Raw genomic sequence first — 21,051 nt, forward strand, 5'->3', positions numbered from 1 at the left:
GTGCTCAGATTGAGAAGGAATGCCTGGGCCTCCTAACGGGAATTGCCAAATTTTACAACTATTTGTATGGCCTCCCAAAATTCACGGTTGAGACAGACCACAGGCCATTAGTCCACATAATCCAGAAGGATTTGAATGACATGACGCCTCGGTTACAACAAATCCTTCTCAAGCTATGCTGCTATGACTTTGAGCTTGTCTACACGCCAGGCAAAGAACTCATTGTTGCAGATGCCCTTTCCAGGTCTATCACCACACCATGTCAACAAACTGACTTTGTCTGCCAAATCGATGCGTAGGTGCAATTGTGTGCCTCCAACCTTCCGGCCACTGATGAGAGGATCATCCAAATTCATGAGGAAACGGCCAAGGATCCTCTGCTACAGCGTGTGATGCAGCACCTCACGAATGGCTGACAGAAGGGACAGTGTCCCCAGTTTTACAACGTCAAGGACGACCTGACGGTGGTGGACGTCATCCTCATGAAGCTCGATAGGATTGTGATTCCGCAGAGCATGCGAGCTATGGTGCTCGACCAACTCCATGAGGGTCACCTGGGGTTCGAGAAATTTCGACGCAGAGCTCGAGAGGCAGTCTACTGGCCGAGCAACAGCCAGGACGTTGCCAACACGGTCCTCAACTGCCCCACATGTCAGAAATACCAGCCAGCTCAACCCAAAGAAACTCTGCAGCAACATGAGATAGTCACCTCCCCATGGTCCAAAGTCGGTGTGTACCTTTTCCATGCCAAGGGGCGTGACTGTGTCCTCCTGGTCAACTACTTCTCCAATTACCCAGAAGTGGTGAAACTGTCTGACCTCATGACCTCACGTCGAAGGCGGTGATTAAAGCATGCAAAGAAACGTTTGCCAGGCATGGGATACCGCTTACGGTGATGAGTGACAACGGTCCCTGCTTTTACAGCCAGGAATAGTCTGATTTTGCCCGCCTATACAACTTTTGTCACGTAACCTCCAGCCCCCACTACCCACAGTCAAACGGGAAGGCCGAAAAAGGGGTCCATATCGTCAAGAGATTACTATGCAAGGCTGCAGACTCCGGTTCCGACTTCAACCTGGCGCTGCTGGCATACAGAGCATCCCCGCTGTCCACTGGGTTATCTCCCGCGCAGATGCTCATGAAGCGCACTCTGCGAACCACTATTCCAGCCATCCATGTTCCAGACCTTGACCACCTCACGGTCATACAAAAGATGCAGCAGTCTCGGGCTCATCATTAATCGGCATACGACGCTCATGCCACGGATCACCCTGAGCTGGTCCCAACTGATCGTGTTCGTGTGCAGTTGCCTGACGGCGGCTGGTCCACCACAGCTGTGGTGGTCAAGCAAGTGGCCCCGAGATCGTTCCTCGTCCGCATGGCTGATGGCTCCTTCCTACGACGCAACAGACGGGCGCTGAGCAGAGTTCCAAGCCCGGCACCCAACCATGATGTACCACCTCACACAATGATTCCGCCGGACGTGCCCGACCACGAGGCCACCGATCTACCAGCAATCCTGCCAAACTCTGCGACAACCGCATTGGCGGCGGTCCCACCTATCCAAGTGCAGGCGACCCCTGATCCACCCTTGAGGCGGTCAACCAGAATTTGTCGCCCGCCGCAGAGACTAAACTTTTAGACTGAACTTTTGCACAACTGTGTTACCTTATCGTTTTGACCTCTGTAAATATCGTTTTTTACTGTTTCATCTGCCCTATATCTGCACTAGCGACACCTTCCTGTGTGCATAAGGTCATTTTAGCACATTCTGTCTATAGTCACGCACATAGACACATCCACACGCACAGGCACCTTAATATTTATTATCTCAACACACAATACAAAACAAAAAAGGGGGGGGGGAGATGTCATAATATACATCTATGTATATAATGGAGTGCAGATAGGCAGTGATTGACACACAGGATGACCAGTAAGCGCACAGAACTGAGCAGCCAATCACCAGACAGGACACGACCACTAGAGCCACAGGGCACCAGTTTTTCCGCTCTCTCGGGACCCAGCCTCTGGGACAGTCAGAGTTAGAGAGCTGGCCAGTGCAAACACCATATGGTAGCTGGTAAATCTGGTTAGGCTAGTATCAGGTCTCCAGTCAAGTCAGCATAGTGTCAACCCACAGTTGAACATGTATAATAGTTTAGATGTTAAATAAAGTTGTGTTGCATCTTATCAAGTGTTGGAGGTCTGTCTCTCGCTACACTGCATCAAGTGCAGTCCACATCGACCCAGCCTACCCAACACATCGGGCGGGGCATGCAGTCAGGCAAGGCCCCGGGGCCGGATGGCTACCCGGTGGAATTCTAGAAGAAGTTTTCAGAAATTGAGCCGACCGCTGTTGAGGACATTTAATGAAGCAAGAGAGAAGGGAGTCCTTCCCCCAACAATGTCGCAAGCCTCGATTTCATTTATCTTGAAACAGGAAAAGGATCCGGAGCAATGTGGGTCATACAGGCCAATTTCTCTACTGAATGTGGCTGCCAAACTGCTGGCTAAGATACTGGCCACAAGGATAGAGGATTGTGTCCCGGGGGTGATAGGGGAAGACCAGGTGGGATTTGTAAAGGGCAGGCAACGCAAGGCAAATGTTCAAAGGCTTTTAAATGTTATGATGCCCTCAGAAGGAGGGGAGACTGAGGTGGTGGTAGCGATGGATGCAGAGAAGGCTTTTGATCGGGTGGAGTGGGATTACCTGTGGGAGGCGCTGAGAAGGTTTGGTGAGGGCTTCATTGACTGAACAAAGAACAAAGAAAATTACAGCACAGGAACAGGCCCTTCGGCCCTCCCAGCCTGCGCCGATCCAGATCCTTTATCTAAACCTGTCACCTATTTTCTAAGGATCTACTTCCCTTTGTTCCCCGCCTGTTCATATATCTGTCTAGATGCATCTTAAATGATGCTATCGTGCCCGCCTCTACCACCTCCGCTGGCAAAGCGTTCCAGGCACCCACCACCCTCTGCGTGAAAGACTTTCCAAGCACATCTCTCTTAAACTTTTCCCCTCTCACCTTGAAATCGTGACCCCTTGTAATTGACACCCCCACTCTTGGAAAAAAACTTGTTGCTATCCACCCTGTCCATACCCCTCGATTTTGTAGACCTCAATCAGGTCCCCCCTCCACCTCCGTCTTTCCAACAAAAACAATCCTAATCTACTCAACCTTTCTTCATAGCTAGCACCCTCCATACCAGGCAACATCCTGGTGAACCTCCTCTGCACCCTCTCTAAAGCATCCACATCCTTGGAGGGGATGGGGGAAGTTATGCGGATCCTCGGGAATTTGGTACCTTTACGGGGTATAAAGATGTTCGCGATCCAGGCAAGAGGGCAGGAGAAGAGACTGGGTGAGCTGCCGTTTGGAATGGTAGAAAGGAGTTTTCGGTCTCTGGGAATCCACGTGGCCCGGGAATGGGAGGCACTGCACAAGTTAAACCTATCCCGGCTCGTAGAACAAATGAAAGAGGACTTTAAGAGATGGGACATGCTCCCGCTATCACTGGCGGGGAGGGTACAGACTGTGAAAATGACGGTCCTCCCCAGATTTCTGTTTGTCTTTCAGTGCCTCCCCATCTTCATCCCAAGGGCCTTTTTCAAGTGGGTGAATAAGGTTATTTTGGGCTTTGGGTGGGTGGATAAAAGCCCACGAGTGAAGAAAGTGTTGCTGGAGCGCAGTCGGGCGAGGGTGGGTTGGCGCTGCCGAACTTTTGCAATTACTACTGGGTGGCTAATATAGCCATGATTAGGAAGTGGGTAGCGGGGGAGGGGTCGGTGTGGCAGCGGATGGAGGCAGCGTCATGTAAAGACTAGTTTGGGAGCACTGATATCGGCACCTCTTCCGTTCTCGTCGGCCCGATACTCCACAAGTCCGGTGGTGGTGGCGGCTCTGAGAATCTGGGGACAGGGGAGGTGATATAAGAGAGTGGAGGGAGCATCGGTTTGGACCCCGATTTATAATAATCATCGGTTTGTACCAGGTAGGCTGGATGATGTGTTCCGGAGAAGGCAAAGGGCTGGAATTGGGAGGATGGGGCATCTATTTATAGACGGGAGCTTCCCCAGCTTGAAAGCCTTGGAGAATAAATTTGAATTGCCAGCAGGGAATGGGTTTAGGTATTTGCAGGTGTGAGACTTCTTGAGAAAGCAGGTTCCGGCCTTCCTGCTGCTGCCGCCACGGGGTATACAGGACAGAGTAGTCTCCAGTACCTGGGTGAGAGAGGGGAAGGTATCAGATATTTACCAGGAACTTTTGGATGTGGAGGAAACTCTGGTGGAGGAGCTTATGGGCAAGTTGGAGGATGAGCTCGGAGGAGAGATAGAGGTGGGTCTGTGGGCGATGTCCTAAGCAGGGTTAATACATCCTCATCATGTGCCAGGTCTAGCCTGATACAATTCAAGGTAGTCCACCGGGCACACATGACGGTGGCCTGGATGAGCACGTTTTTTGGGGTAGAGGACAGGTATGCGGGAAGCCCAGCAAATCATGTCCACATATTTTGGGCATGCCCGAAGCTTAGAAGGTTTTGCCAGGGTTTCGCTAAGGCAATGTCCACAGTACTCAAAACACGGGTGGTGCCGAGTCCGGAGGTGGCGATCTTTGGAGTGTCGGATGAGCCGGGAGTGCAGGGGGCGAAAGAGGCTGACGTCTCGGCCTTTGCCTCCCTGGTAGCCTGGAGACGGATCTTATTAATGTGGAGGGACTCGAAGCCCCCGAGTGTAGAGACCTGGGTTAGTGACATGGCTGGGTTTCTCACTCTCGAGAAAATAAAGTTCACCGTAAGAGGGTTCACCCGGAGGTGGCAGCCATTCGTCGACTTTCTCGGGGAAAATTAAAATGTCAGCAGAAGCAGAATTCCAAAGGGGGGTGGGGTGGGGTGGGGGGCAAGAGGGCCGGACTGTTGTTTTATGGTTGGGGTGTGTGAAGATTGTGAGGGGGTGGAAATGTTTATTGTACCATGTTTATGTCGCTGTTATTATTATAAAAACTTGCAAAATCCCTGATAAAAATACTTAAAAAAAAAAAAAAGACCATTGTTGCCTCACACTGCTGCCCCCACCCATATCCTCTGTATCATGTTCCCAATGTCATTGTGTTTGCCCCAACCCTAGCCCAGTGCCACCCAAATCCCCCAGCTGCTGTTGTTATTTCCAAATGAGCAAGTTCTCATCTAGCTATTTTGTACAACCTTTCATGGTGATTGGAAAAGGTATTGCTGCTAGCTGAAATTAAGTTTGTTGAGCTGATTCTAGTCCATTTTTATCCAGGTTCCTTGGAGAAAACGGCAGCTATTTAAGTTGAAATATTCCATGACGGGTGTACCTCATTTTCAGTGTAAGGAAAAGCCTTAAAATTAGTTGGATAGTTGAAGAAATTACCCAATATATATTTCTTCTAGAGTAGCTTGTTATAATGATTGGTTCGCAAGAAATATTTATGGATTTAGAGTATAATGCTGAGATAAAATAACTGCTCTCATATCATTACAGTTCTGTTTTTGAAGCCCTACCGTGTGCAACTTTAGTCGTTTGATCTTGGCATGTTATTTTATGCATTTTCATTTCAGTTTTTTAAAGCCATCTTTATGCACATTGCTGAGGGGAAAGTTGATAGTGTAGAAGAATAACATTCTTTGTTCTGTGTTTCTTGGTACAAAATGCCACCATCCATCTAGTACGTGACTGTATCCTTCTCAAACTTGCATTATGCTTATGGGTTATTTCAGTTCCAACATCAAGAAGAGCATAGAACAATTTGACATTTCTATTTCTCAGGTTTCCGTCTTTGCTTCTTAACCTTGATATTTCAAAGTAACTTTCTGCTCTCTGCAAACAAGGCTGCTCAAGGCCATCAGTTAGGACAAACCAAAAGCCATCTGAGAGTAGAAGCTTTTATCCCAATTACTTGTGTGCAGCTTGAAACCCAGATTCCTGTGTGAAAGGCAATTACTGCTGCATGTACCTACTGCATACAGTTGAAAGAGGGATATTGGCAGCAGCTAAGTACAGATAGGATGAAAGCTCAAGAAGGAAGACACACACATGTGAACTTGCAACCTTGGCAGATTTCAGCTTCTCATCACAGCAGACGACTCCTTGTCACCATTTTAAAGGCTGTTTTGAATTGGCTAGAGTCCCATTGGTAAATTGTTTCATATAAAATTTCAATTCCAGTCGCACTACAAGTCAAGTCTTCCCACAGTGATGCTGCTGCGGTCTTGAACTATGCATCTGCTGGATTATGGGTGAAAAAATTGCTTTCTACACATTCTGGTTCCAGAATCATACTTTCTAATGTCTTTTTGAATGTGACCGTTGAAGAACCTAGTTTTTTTTCTTAAGATATTCTCATCAATCATTGAGCAAAAGCTCCCAAGTAATGCAAATCTAGCGAAATGTAGCCCTGGCTGAGAGAAGGCAGTGTTTCCCTCCGACATTACTTCCATTTAGTATGTTTTTGTGACATTCTCCCCTCAGCAATGTGCATAAAGATGGCTTTAAAAAAACTGAAATGAAAATACATAAAATAGCATGCCAAGAGCAAACGACTAAAGTTGCACACCGTAAGGCTCAAGTACAGAACTGTAATGATATGAGAGCAAGCAGTTATTTTGTGACATCGGGGCACTGACATGTAGTATCACAGAATGTAGTTCAACTACACTGCAATGGGAGGCACCAAGCAGAAGGCTGATTTGATGTTGTGGGCTGTGTTCAGTGGCTGTGATGTTTGACTTGAGAAATGCAAATTGCTCCTGGATTCATAGCATCATAGAATCTGCGCAGTGCCGAGGGAGGCCATTCGGCCCATCAAAGTCAGCACCAACCCTCTGAAAGAGCACCATGCCCCCAGCCTATCCTGGGAACCCCACCTAACCTTTTGGACCCATTGGGCAATTTAGCATGGCCAAGCCACCTCCCCTGCACATATTTGGACTGTGGGAGGAAACCCACGCAGACACTGGGAGAACGTACAAAATCCACAGTCACCCATGGCTAGAATTGAACCTGGGTCCCTGGAGCTGTGAGACAGGAGTATTAATCTGGAATGTTTCTAATAAGTTCTAGGCTAAGAAGATTTTGGCTCGTGCTGTCATTTTCATCGTCATGATACAAGAAGGTGGCTATTTATGGCTATATATTTATCATATACAAACATGTTTCTGGAAAATTGTACAGGATGTAGAAGGGTATATTAGAATAAATAGTGGTTTTGCAGTGGCTTAGCATTTTGTAGTAAGGCTACTTAGTAAGATATAGAACAACAAGTATGAAACTGGTAACCAGGCAACATTTTGATATGGTACTGAAGGCTGGTTTGTGTATGGATGTATTTGGAAGCATTGTAAAAGGGAGTTGTTGGATATCAGCAGGAGAGAAGTGCGGTTAGCGCTGAGCAATAGGAGGCCTACATGCATTAAACTGGCATATTTTGTAATGTCAGTATGTTAGCTTGATGGCTGATTCTTAGGCTGAATGCTGCCTTGGAAAAAGCGTGAGGGTAGAATAGAAGATTGAGACTTATGGCAAAATTTGAATTGAAGACAGTCAGTGAGCTGGGACCTGTCGTGTGTTGGTGACGTAGCGTTTGTGGCTGGAGTGATTATGATCATTTAATCTGTTGATCTGTCTTGTACAGCTTAATGAGAACAGCAATTAAGTGTGCCAACAAATAAGGAAAGGAAGTAGGAAGAATTAAATGCAGACTGGTGTAGAACTCTGAAAGCATTCATGTTGGCAGAGTTGGAGATTGGGCTGAGAAATCATTGACACAACCCTGTTTTGGATCAAGTGGTTCCTGAGAAACCAGATCATGTACAAAGCCGGTCTACAATAGCTAGGCAAACAATCATTTGTACACTTTTGCTGCTTGGGTCCCAATCCAAAGTAGTCTTATTTTGACAATATTCAATTTAGTATTGTTGGACTTCAGGAAAAAAAAAATATGCCGAATCAGTGTTGTTGACTTCTGATCGCCACAGTTCCATACATATTTGGTTTGAGGCTTACGTTTGGTAAACTAAGCTGCCATCTAATATGACTAGGGGTCTGTGCCCCCTATCTGTACATGTAGAATTTTATTTTGGGGGCAGTAGCATAGTGGTTATTACTGGACTAATGGCCCAGACTTGAGTTCAAATCCTGCCACAACATCTTAATAAATAAAAATTTGAATAAAAAGCTGGTATCAGTATTGGTGGCCATGAAACTACTGGATTGTTGTTTGTAAAAGCTCACCTGTCTTTTAGGGAAGAAAGTTTGCTATTTTTACTCAGTCTGGCCTCCATGTGCACCCAGACCACAACAATGCGAGTGGCTTATAACTTCCCTTGAGTCGAGTGCAGTCCAGACCGATCATTCCATACATGAAAAAACCTTGGGGCATAAAAGACATAGACATCGGTGAAGCACGCGGAGTGTGGTACTATCAGCAGAGAAAATGTGTGGAGAGATCAGTTCAGTCCATACGAGGGTCATTCAGGAGTCTGGTAACAGTGGGGAAGAAGCTGTTTTTGAATCTGTAAGTGTGTGTTCTCAGACTTCTGTATCTCCTGTCCAATGAAAGATGCTGGATGAGCGAATAACCTGGGTGGGAGGGATTTTTGATTTTTCTGCCTGCTTTCCCAAGGCAGCAGGAGGTGCAAAATGAATTACAGAAGAGGAAAATTTGAATAGTGGAACCTACACAATCTTTGAAAAACAAAATGTTGACATTGTAAATGCAAAATTTGTGAATATTCTAAATACTCATCCAACCTGTGTAGTATTATAGGCAGAATGCTGCCGGGGGTGTTGCAATTCTCCCATTTACTGCATCACCCTTTTTAAAAAAGATTTTAGAGTATCCAATTTTTTTTTCAATTCAGGGGCAATTTAGCGTGGCCAATCCACCTACCCTGCACATCTTTGGGTTCTGGGGCTGGGATCGATCCTGGGACCTCGGTGCTGTGAGGCAGCATTGCTAATCACTGCACCACCATGCTGCCCAGTACTAAATCACCCTGGCAGCAAAACATTTTTGCATTTTGAAAATTGAGAATTCCTTAGACATTAGGTTGGCTACAATAAATTTGGAATGGAGTAATATCCATTCTTTCTGGACTTTATTAGTGTCACTCCCAACCCCCGCACACTATTTCTTGTAAAACTGATTAGGAACACAAAGCTACTATACGCCTAATGTTTCTGTAAAAGCAGGTGATTAATTTTTTTTGTTGTAAGAAACTGATTTATGACGAGTGTTGATTTTCTTTAGCTGTTTGGGCAGCTTTTTTGAGGTTCTACATTCAGTCCAGACAATCAGGTCATTATGTATGCTGTTGTTTTAAAAAAAACTAATCAGGTTCTACACCACATTCAAATTTTCTACAGAACCTCACTTCCTGGCATCATGTTCCTTTTAGCATCTTTGCCACTTTTTCTATTAGATATTCTATGAGCAGTAAGCTTGATCTTGCACTAATGTAACCAGTTGTGGTGCTGCAGTTCCACTTTTTTATTTTTAAAGCTCCTAGCTTCTTTGTTTGTACTAGACAAATTTTAGAGTCCAACTGGCTGGATCCCGTTCAGCAAGTTTGGACAAATTGTAATCTTCAAAATTGCTCAATTTACTCCTGGGCGACATGGTAGTACAGTGGTTAGCAGTGTTGCTTCACAGCGCCAGGGACCTGGGTTCGATTCCCGGCTTGGTCACTGTCTGTGCGGAGTCTGCACGTTCTCCCCGTGTCTGAGTGGGTTTCCTCCGGGTGCTCCGGTTTCCTCCCACAAGTCCCGAAAGACGTGCTGTTAGGTAAATTGGACATTCTGAATTCTCCCTCAGTGTATCCGAACAGGCGCCGGAGTGTGGCGACTAGGGGCTTTTCACAGTAACTTCATTGCAGTGTTAATGTAAGCCTACTTGTGACAATAATAAAGATTAAAATTAAATTGTATAAGCTCTCTATCATTTTTCATTGCGCAACATGGCCCAAGTATCCCCTGACCGTTAAACCTCTTCATCTGAAAATTGATCTTGATTTTTAATGCAATGCTGAGGGGGCTGGGCTTGCATTTAAAATAAAATTAGTTGATCAGACTGCCAACCAGTGTGGGGAAGTGTTTGTTTTCCAATATTGACTGGATTTCTGTTAACTCATTCAGTAATGCTGAAACAGTAGTAAATTGAGCAATTTTGAGGATTACAATTTGTCCAAACTTGCTGAACAAAAATATTGACCTTAGATTAAACTGTAAACGTTTGTTGCTTTTTCCTTTTCTATTCCTTCTGTTTCTCATTCACTCTTTACATTTGACCTCTTTTTATTGTAAAATATTTGACTGTTTCTAATATTTAATTACAAAACCCTTTACCCACCTGTTTTGATCTGCTTCCCTGCTTGAAAACAATTTTATTGGTTCATGGGATTATGGTGTTGCTGGCTAGGCCAGCATTTAACCCCCCACCCCCATCCCCAATTGCCCTCGAAAAGGTGGTGGTGATGAATTGCCTCCTTGAATCATTGCAATTCATGTGGCGTAGGAACACCCACAGTGCTGTTATGGAGAAAGTTGCAGGGGTTTGATCCAACAACAGGAAAAGTGATGTCGTTCCGAGACAGGATAGCGTGCGACTTGGCGGGGAACTTGCAGGTGGTGGCGTTCCCAGGCATCTGCTGCCCTTGTCCTTCTAAGTGATAGAGGTTGGGGTTTGGAAGGTGCTGTCTGAGGAGCCTTGATGAGTTCCTGCAGTGCATCTTGTAAATGTTACACATTACTGCCATTATGCATTGATGGTGGATGGGGTGCCAATAAAGCTGGCTGCTTTGTTGTGGATGGTGTGGAGCTTCTTGTGTTGTTGAGCTGTACTCATCCAGACCATCACACCCCTGACTACTGCCTTGTAGACAGTGGCCAGGCTTTGGAGAGTCAGAAGGTTCCTCAGAATTCCCATCATCTGACCTGCTCTTGTAGCCACAGTATTTATATGAATCATTCAGTTTCTGATCAGTGGTAACCCCCGAGATGTTGACAGTGGGAGGATTCAGCGATGGTAATGCCATTGAATGTCATGAGATGGTTAGATTTGTTCTTGTTGGTGATGGTCAATGCCTGGCACTTGTGTAGCATGAATGTTACTTGCCACTTCCTAAATGGATCCATGACATCAGTCCAATTTTCTTTTTAAATTTAGAGTGCCCAATTCATTTTTTCCAATTAAGGGGCAATTTGGCATGGCCAATCCACCTACCCTGCACATCTTTTGGGTTGTGCGGGCGAAACCCACGCAAACACATGGAGAACATGTAAACTCCACACGGACAGTGACCCAGAGCCGAAATCGTCATCAGTCGAATGTTAATGTCGAGAATACTGCAAAGTCTAATTCTGATGGTGTGGAGATGCCGGCGTTAGACTGGGGTGAGCACAGTAAGAAGTCTTACAACACCAGGTTAAAGCCCAACAGGTTTGTTTCGATGGCACTAGCTTTCCTCACCTGTGGAAGGAGCAGCGCTCCGAAAGCTAGTGACATCGAAACAAACCTGTTGGACTTTAACCTGGTGTTGTAAGACTTCTTACTGTAATTCTGATGGCTGATAGCTCTAATCTCCACCATTCTATTAACCTGTTATTGTATCCAAGGAAGATCCTCATAATGAACTGCGCAAATCTCTCTCGACTTTTAGGAAAGTATTAACCATTTCATGGTCTTAACTGTGTGATGGGCCGGGAGATTTGTATTCCAAATAGTTTCTGGGCTTAAATTCCCAATTTTGGGCAGCAGAAATCAGGAGTTGTTGCATTTAAATGCTGTATTTCTGTGCTTAATAGAAAATACTTCTGTATTTTCTTAAAATCTTTATACCAGCAGCTTCTTGTTGAGTAAATGTGCTGATTAAAATCTTTAAAATGTGATTGGTGGTTTTAGATATGTATTTAATAGAGATTGTATTCTTCAAACATATATGCAATGGTGCACATATTGCCATCCTTCAGTTTAAGAGCCAAATTTTTGGTTTGATAAAAATAGGAATAAGATCTTAATTACACACAAATAGTATAATATTTTGCTACAGCAGTGTAATGTACTTTTGAATAATTCAGCTTTGAGCTGTTTTTACTTGTACTGACAGGCCGACTGGCTCCTTACAACATTATGAACATGGCTCCATGGTTGACACATGACAAGTAAACTTCACTTAAGTCTAGAAGAATCAGCACAGGTAGGGCTAAAAATAAAACTCAATCTGCATTCTGCTAGTATTGTTGCAAGTGTACCTTCAAGGCAGGTCACTTTTTTTTACACAATAGATATTTTGTTTGTGATCCTTTTAAAGAAAAGTGATTTACTCAATGCAATTCACCCAATGTGTGACTGAAAACACCTTCATTCTTCTCTAGTCAATCTTTCATTTGTTTGCATCTTCCACTGTTGACCTCTCACCAGTAAACCAAGGGAGCCCATACATCCATATCAATCACAGCTCTAAATAGCTTCTAAATATAGGGAAATAAGAAATCAACGAATCATGCAGCACAGAAGGAGGCCATTTGGCCCACTGAGTCTGCACAGGCTCTTTCGAAGAGCAATCTCATTAGTCTTTCTCCCCTAGTCTTTTCCCCTATTCCTGCAATTTTTCCTCAAACTATTTATCCAGTTCAGTTTTGAAAGATATTATTGAATCTGTATCCACAACCCAATCAAGTAATGCATTCCAAATCCTAACCACTCATCGTGTAATATAGTTTTTTGCATCGTGTCACATTTTTGGTTCTTTTGCCAGTCACTTCAAATCCATTCCCTATGGTTGCCAACCCTTCAGGCATGGGGTATTAACTTAACTATTTTCTAAACCCTTTATGATTTTAAACACTTATGTCAAAACCCCAGTGTTACAAAAATATGAATTGTGATTTTAAAAATGTATTTTAAATTGAGATTCTGAAGAGCAGTTGTCCCAAGCAGCAACAATGTGAAGTTTGGGTTGCATTTATAAAGGATGCAAATTTTGCCATTATGGTTTCACAGAAGCAAAACTCAGCTATGTAATTTGTAAAGTAACCTATCTGATAATTGTGCAGTTAATTTTTAAAATGTACTGCTAAATATTATTTGCAATCGATACATGGCTCCCGGTGATGGAAGGAAGTGAGTGTAGAAATAAATGCAATGGCCCAGTTGTAAACATTGTTGAGCCGTATAAAGTTAATCTGTCAATGAGGTCCTACATTTTGGTTTTGAAGTTGAATTACTTGCATTCTTTTGTTTAGTTAATAAAAGTAGGCAATATTATTGTTTCATCATACGAGGAAAAACATTATCTTTATCCTGTCATCTATCATCTTCACTTTGTGTACACAAGGCCTGGTTCTGCACTATATCGTTTCCTCCGCTTTGACAGTAAGAGTCCTAACCTGTTTGGAATACTAGAGAGGGCCGATAGTACTAGGGGCGCTATGATCTTGGTGCTGCTGGTTATTTTCTCTGATCTTCCTACCTTTGCCAGATTCAAGTAGTATGGCCCTGGTTTTGCAATTCTCAGCTTCTCTATCCTGTGTGCAGCTCCACTTTAGAGGTCCAAATACCCTCTAAAATGTGGCATCAGGGTACAAGGAATCAAAAAGACAATGGAATGTTGGCCTTTACTTATATTCCAACACTCCTAGTTACACAGGACTGGAATAAAGAGGGATGGATGTTTTGCCACAGCCCTATAAAACCCCTGTTGGGTTATATCCAGAGTAATATGCACAGTTCTGGAAACCACAACTTGGAATTAATGCGTTGGCCTTTAAAGGAGTCCAGGACAAATTCACCAGATTTTTCCCAAGGGTTAGATTATGAGGAGAAATTACTTAAATTAGGTTTGTTGTAGAGTGGAGCATAAATATAAAATTGTATCAGTAAAAGGTTGCAAAGTGTGATTGTGTATGATGTTTTTGTGAGGTTGCTTGCAATCGTGTTGCCCAAGAAGCGGTTTCAAGTCTATTGTTTATTTTTATAAATAACCTACATTTAGATGTAAGGCGCAGCATTATAAAGCTGGTCAGATATGTAAAACGTGTCAAAGCGATAGATAGTGATGAGGATGGTTATAGGCTTCAAGATGATGCAAGGCAGTGAAATAGGAAAATACTTGGCAGGTGGAGTTCAGTGTGGAAATGCACAAATTTATACAGGTGGAAGAATAAGTTGATTTAAAATAGGGCGTTATTTGGAATTGTAAATTGAGAATAGAACAGAAAAGCCAAGGGATCGTGCTGGAATTTTATAAAACTCTGGTTAGGCCGGAGGTTAGAGGTTAAGTGTGGTGGATAATTCTGGACACTACACTTGAGAAAAGATACAAAAAAGAGCACATAGGAAGTTTGCCAGGATGTCAGCAGAGAGGACGCTCTAGTTATGAAGAGATATTGGGAATGTTAGGACTGTCCTTGGTACAGAGATGTTGAAGAAGGGACATGGTAAGGTACGGTAAAATCGCCATAGTCCCAGATAACCATAGGCCGCTTTCCCCTTTGAGGGGGAGAGCTGACTGGTGGTGATTTAACCTGAGGATCACCACACCTCGGGCAAGGTTGACAAAGCGGGCCTTCAGGAATAACTTCAGGAGGTACGTGAATTGAACCCATGCTGCTGGCCTCGTTCTGCATGAAGCAGCTGTCTAGCCAATTGAGCTAAAATGGTTTTCAAGATGATCAGGTAGAAAGAGAAAACAACATTTCATCTGGGAAGTGGGTCAATAACTAGTGGTGATATATTCAAAATCATTGGCAAAAAGATCGAGAGGGAAGTTGCAATTTCATTTCACACATTTGGGATCTGCAATTTCTACCTGAAAAGACGGTGGAAGCTGATTCCATGGAATGTTCGAAGATGAGCAAGTTAATACGGTTGCAGTTAAAAAACTTGGATGCGGGACTGAGCGCACCCGCACTTTTTGCTCCCAATAGTTCATACTTGGAAAAAAATACTTGAAAGAAATTTGGAAGTCAAGCCATCTTATCAGTGCTGAGCTCAAACACACCCTAAAGGAGCATTTAAAGGTAGTAAGTCCCAGGAACATTGTCTTAGCTGTCACTCCCCAGAATTGAGGCCATTTGAGTTTGATCAGGGTTAGTGGTAAATGGTAAGCCCTGGCCTGACTATTACATCCCTCCTACCTTGAATTGGTCAAATGAAAGCAATTCAAAGTTGTTTTGATATCTCAGCAAATCTCCATTCTTCTGATTAGTTTTGGCCGTAAGTGTCCAGCACGTCGCAGTTTGTTCTGTTTTGTCCTGTTTTAGGTGCATTATTAATTCAAGACTAGGCAAACTGATACAAATTTGATGGACCGCAAAGTGCAATTTGAACAATTCCGAAGTCCCTTCTGTGGCAGAAAATGGACTATTATGTTTCCTGAGGGAGGCAGGCATGTGTCCATTTTACAATCCAGAATTGGTTTCAAGCACTCCTTAGATTCAGTTAGAGAAATATAGGATCCCAATTCATTGCCAACTAATTGTAGTACTGTCCAGGCCAGTACAACATATTCATTTTAATTTGTTTTTTGATGATCACCCACCTGAGAGTAGTTCACGTTCCTCTCCTGCAACTAGTGCATACCCTTCAGATGGTAGCTCATAAAGTTTAGTGCCCAGGTCTGAATGATGAACTGAAGACTTTATCTGGGTCATGCTTCAAGTGTTTTTTTTTTTTAAAAAGTAACTTTGGCACCTTGGTAAGGGGTCAAAAAAAAAAGTACCAAAAGAGCTGTGCTCTAATTATCATGCCATCATACTAGAAATCCAGTCCCTTTTAAAACCAGAGTGCAAGAGTAATACCCGTGTGTGTTAGACATGCTCCTGCTGTCAATTTTTTTTCTCTTGCTCTCAGTAAATTTGAATGGTCCCCTGTGAAAGGAAGCCAACTCTCTTGACAACTGCACTGGGAATACTCGCCACCCTTGAACTCTGTGGGTGTGCTTGGACGTGTATATATTGGGAGGAGGAGGAAGCCATGTAATTTATTTAACATGATCATTTTGGGGGGGTTTGTTTTGTCGTGTTTTTTGATTTTAAAAATCCAACCTGTACATTAAGTTGCTTTTTTAAAAATTGAAGAACCAATGTCTGTACTGACTCTTGGAGCAATCCAAACTAAATCCACTGTCCAGCTCTGCTGATAACTTTCAATTCTTCAAATGTTTATTCCCTCTTTCCTGTAAAAGATCTTCCCATCAATTGCTCCTTGTGGCTCAGAATTCCACATATTAAGAAACTAGTTCACCTCAGCAAACTTTTGTCAAAAATAATATATATTTGTTGGAACATGCTAAAAATTATTGAGTGGTTACAAAATCGTACCCTTGAACAAGGGTTCTGTATCATCATTAGTCACTTAGCTTCTGTTGATGAGTTATAGTTAAGTATTTTTCAACCATGTTGTAACTCAGTTTAGAAGCAAGTTTTTGCTTTTTAAATAACTTTTGGATTTCCTCCTGCAGGACAATGCCACAGAAAAGGCTGAAAAGGAGGTAAGGCCAAATCCGGGAACCAGAATGCTGTCAAATTTGCCGCCATGTCCGGAATAGAATATTGCACATTAGAATCACTTTTTTTCTCCCAGTCCTAGCTGATTATTTGTACTAAAAGCAGACTTTGGGAGAATGGATATGAAGCTCTAGTTGGATTCGCACTCCACCTCTTCGAGATAAGACGGTACAATGAGAAAAGCTCTACAGGGAATGTTTGGCATCTGACAAGGGGGGAAAGTGCAATGAGAAACTTCCTCCTTGGGACTTGTTTGCTTGCTGCTTCAGGCTGTGCCCCTTTCTAATCTAAATCAAGATTTCAAATTCACAAAGGTTTTAAAAAGAAACAAAAAAAACCTAAACTGTCTAACTTCTGATCGGAGTGTAGACACTTTTTATTATTTTCTCCTGGTTGCTACATATGGCGTAACAACCTCAGTTTAACTAGATACATTGTAATGGCTTTTCTTTAACCTGTACCTTTTCTTTCCAAATATCTTTACAGTAAGAATTCATGAATTTACTTTTATGGACTTTAAATACTGTATGACTTCAGTGTTTAATATAAAACTGATCTCTATGTTGAAAATTAATTTCTGCTGCCACTGTAGAATGTTGATCTTTTGGGGGAATTAAAGCTGGAAAGTTTTATTTTGTTGCACCAAAGCTTGCTGCATAGAAGACCTTAGAGACGAGACTAACCAAGCGATCGCATTGTTGATAATCTTCATGCTTGCGTGTATATCACATGAAAGAGAGCCTGTATTTTTACTTGTACGAAGATGGGAAAAATTCTAGATTATTCTGTAACATCCTAGTCTTAGTTTCAGAAGGTATAAAGAGTTCCCTATAGATAATAGTAAATTGCTTGTAAATATTTCTGCAGATTTGTAATATATTTTTATACTTTAAAATGTACTGTAGATTTCAATTTCCGTTTACCTTTTAGAAGCATGGAAGCAAATTTTGAAATGTATATATTATGGTAGAACAAAATGTTGAAGGATAATGTAATTTTCTTGAGCTGCCAATAACTGTTAACAAAAACCCCACAAAAAGCACCTTTCCTAATAATAAATATAAAGTGGCATTTGTTGTTTTCTGCAACTGCCAATTACTACTGCTAATGTCTTAATGTATTGTGCAGGATGTAAACAGCATGACTTGGTTGTGTCTTTAAATTTATTAGATTTCCTGGACAGAAGCAGGCTTTTTAAAAAAGCCTGTAGTACCCTTGTTTCGCACAGTTGTAAACCCTTCATGCAATGTGTCCTTACCTGAGCACTTCATCTGTATCCTCTGCTTCGTTCTGCATCTAAAGCAACTTGCTACTGCTTTCTCGGCTACTTTTTTTATAATAAAGTATAAAATGAAATATTTTGTGTTTCCTGTTGTCTTTAGTTTACAGACAATTGTGATTTTATTTATATATTATGGTGGTATAGGTTGTTTGTATTACCTAGTCTTCATACCAAATAGTAAATGCATATTATTGTATGAAAAGAAAGCCCTTGCATAAAATTACATGGAGTTTGCAGAAATCAAAGAGGAACTGGTCCACGTTTATGTTTCACCTGATGCTCCCGCTTCATCTAACCCTTTCAGCATCACCTTTCTTCGTCGTGTTTATCCAACTTCACCTTTAAATGAAACACTGACTTACCATTTACACATTTATGATCGATTTGTTATGGTTATTACACAATAAGGACCCTTCATGGCAAAGCCAGACTGGCTTTCACTTCTGCAGAAGTATATGGCTGCCTGGCTATAAAAACAAAGTCTAATGAAGATTTGTGAGCTGCCACAACACCAAATAAAAATGTTGGTGAATGAGCAATAAGCTCTGACTATAAAGAGAAATAACTTTTTAAAAAGCAGAGCAGTTGTGCAAAATTTTAAAGGTGGCGATTGAAAATCCCAGATTCCAATTGAACATTGTTAATCTTTTTAAAAAAAAATAATCCCTTGTGCTAAATCTGCTTAATTTACGTCAAGATGCTAAATTCTTCATCTCATTTAAGGAATTTTTTTGAGATGAGTGCAAAAGTGGTGGTGCTATGGGAAGAAGAGAGTGCGAAAATTGTTTTGGCCAGTCTAATGCTGTTTGTTTGTCAGGAGCCAGGACTGTCTGCTTCAACAGTAGGGCTAGTCTGTAAAGTGAAAGTAATGCCAGCAAGTTATGCAACAGAAATTATTTAATTCCTGTGGCATAATATTTTATTCATGGATATTTTTGGCCACTCTAGTCTTCATCTGATTAAAATAGTTGGCAATGCAGCCAATTTTTAAAATATTAATTCAGGATTTTGATGTTACTGGCAAAGCCAGTATTTATTACCCATCCCTAATTGCCCAAGAAGGAGCTAGTAAGCGGCACCATTTTTAATGCAACTGATTGGTTGCTAGATAATTACAGAGGCCAGTTCAAAGTCAACCACATTATGATGAGTCTGTAGTCACACACACCAAACAAGGCAAGGTTGGCAGATTTCCGAAAGGACATGAGAACTAGGAACAGGATAAGACAATTCAGCCACTCGAGCCCGCTCTGCCATTCAATAGGAGCATGGCTGATCTCTCGGTCTCAGCTCCATTTTCCGGCCTGTTCTCCATAACCCTTCAACCCATTGTTAATTAAAAATCTGTATCTCCTCAAATTTACACTCAAAAGTCCCGGCATCCACCGCACTCGGGGGTAGAAAATTCCACAGATGCTTTGAGAGAAGTAATTTCTTCTCCTCTCAGTTTTGGATCTGCTACCCCTTATCCTAAAACTACGACCTCTCGATCTAGATTGCCCCACAAGAGGAAGCATCAGCTCCACATCTACTTTATCAATACCCTTTATCATATGTACCTCAGTTAGATCTCTCCTAAACTGCTCAATCTCTTTTCATGAGACAAAGCCCCTCGTCTCTGGAATCAATCTAATGAACCTCCCCTGAAGTCTCCAATACCACTACACCTTTCCTCAAATAAGGGAACCAAAACTGTACACAGTACTCCAGGTGCGGTCTCACCAAGCATTGTACATGAACCAGATGGATATGACAATTCAGTAGTTTCATGACCACCATTACTGATACTATTTAATTAGTTGAGTTTATATTCCTCAGCTACTGTGGGATTTGAACTCTTGCCTCTGGATTGCTAGCCCAGGACTCTGGATTGCAAGTCTAGCGACGTGACCACAATGCTACTGTGCTGCTTGTTTATTATTGTTTAAGAAATGTTAATTTAAAATTATTTTTATCCTGTTTGGAGCTGAAATGTTTGAGCAAGAATACTATCTTAATAATTCACTTTGGAAAATTATATTTTGCAATGATGTTGGGGAAAATCCACTACCTGCTCAATGATGCACAAGTCCGAGAATGCTATGTCAGTTCAATAGGACATTAAAGAAATAAAAACTGAAAAGGCTGGAAATACTCAGCAGGTTAGGCAGCATCTCTGGAGAGAAAATAATGGTTCCTGAATCAGAGGAAACCTGGTGTATTGAGCTTAAAAAACGGACAAACAATTTACATGAAGGAGTTTCTGGTAATCTTACTAAAATCAGGGCACTTTTTTTTTTTATTCGTTCATGGGATGTGGACATCACGTGCCACATCCCTAATTGCCCTTGAGGGGGCAGTTAAGAGTCAACCACATTGCTGTGGGTCTGGAGTCACATTTGGCCAGACCAGGTACAGATGGGCTTTTATGACAATCAACAATGGTTTCATGGTCATCATTAGACTTTTAATTCCAGATTTTTATTGAATTCAAATTTCACCATCTGCAGTGCTGGGATTTGAGTCTGGGACCCCAGAGTACGCTGGGTCTCTGGATTACTAGTCCAGTGACAATACCACTGCGCCACCCCCTTGCATCTACTAACAATGGCACAGACTTTTTTTAGTCGCGGTGAGTGACAATCTGATCTTTTTGGAAGTACTAAAAATAGTTCACAAAATTAGAAATAACTTTGCAAGTATCAAATGAATACTATCCCTTTAAAGGATCATTTAAAAAAAACTAATGCCACTGGTTGATTAGTGGGCAACGCATTGTGTGGTATTGAACCATTGCAGACGCTATTCAAGATCTAATCTATCTTTTTAAGTAAGGGCAACAACTAGTCCCAGAGGCCAGCATCATTGCAAGAAGAACAAATGGGATGGATATTAATTTTACTCAGCAGGAAGTGCTTGAAAGCACATTTATTCAAAGTATTGAATCTGAAGATTCATAGGCTATACCAGCTTTGGTCATTGTGCGGAGTCTGCACGTTTTCCCCGTGTCTGCGTGTGTTTCCACCGGGTGCTCCGGTTTCCTCCTACAAGTCCCAAAAGACATGCTGTTAGGTTAATTGGACATTCTGATTTCTCCCTCCGTGTACCCTGGCGACTAGGGGATCTTCACAGTAACTTCTTTGCGGTGTTAATGTAAGCCTACTTGTGACAATAATACAGATTATTATTACCCTATGGCATGATTTAAAGCAATATGGAGATCTGTCCTGACATTGACTCAGTCGTCATACTCTACCCAGCT

General features: G+C 42.4%; 1 protein-coding gene across 4 annotated transcripts in view; it reads left to right on the forward strand.

Annotated features, from left to right (window-relative positions):
- The window catches only part of aebp2 (AE binding protein 2), a 169,451-nt gene that overhangs the window by 137,719 nt on the left and 10,681 nt on the right, over positions 1-21,051 (forward strand). Inside the window, exons 8-10 of one of the 4 annotated variants that reach the window (XR_011934088.1) lie at positions 12,127-12,216; positions 16,483-16,512; positions 16,605-17,886. Coding sequence is in view for 3 of the 4 variants with exons in the window: in XM_072471754.1 (XP_072327855.1) it covers positions 12,127-12,178 (52 nt within the window). In the remaining variant the exon portion in view is untranslated. Of the gene's footprint in view, positions 1-12,126; positions 12,217-16,482; positions 17,887-21,051 lie in introns of those variants that run through there. The other 3 variants (XM_072471754.1, XM_072471755.1, XM_072471753.1) reach the window with 3 other exon arrangements.

Source organism: Scyliorhinus torazame, chromosome 13 (genome assembly GCF_047496885.1).
Source record: "Scyliorhinus torazame isolate Kashiwa2021f chromosome 13, sScyTor2.1, whole genome shotgun sequence".
NCBI classification, from domain to species: Eukaryota; Metazoa; Chordata; class Chondrichthyes; order Carcharhiniformes; family Scyliorhinidae; genus Scyliorhinus; species Scyliorhinus torazame.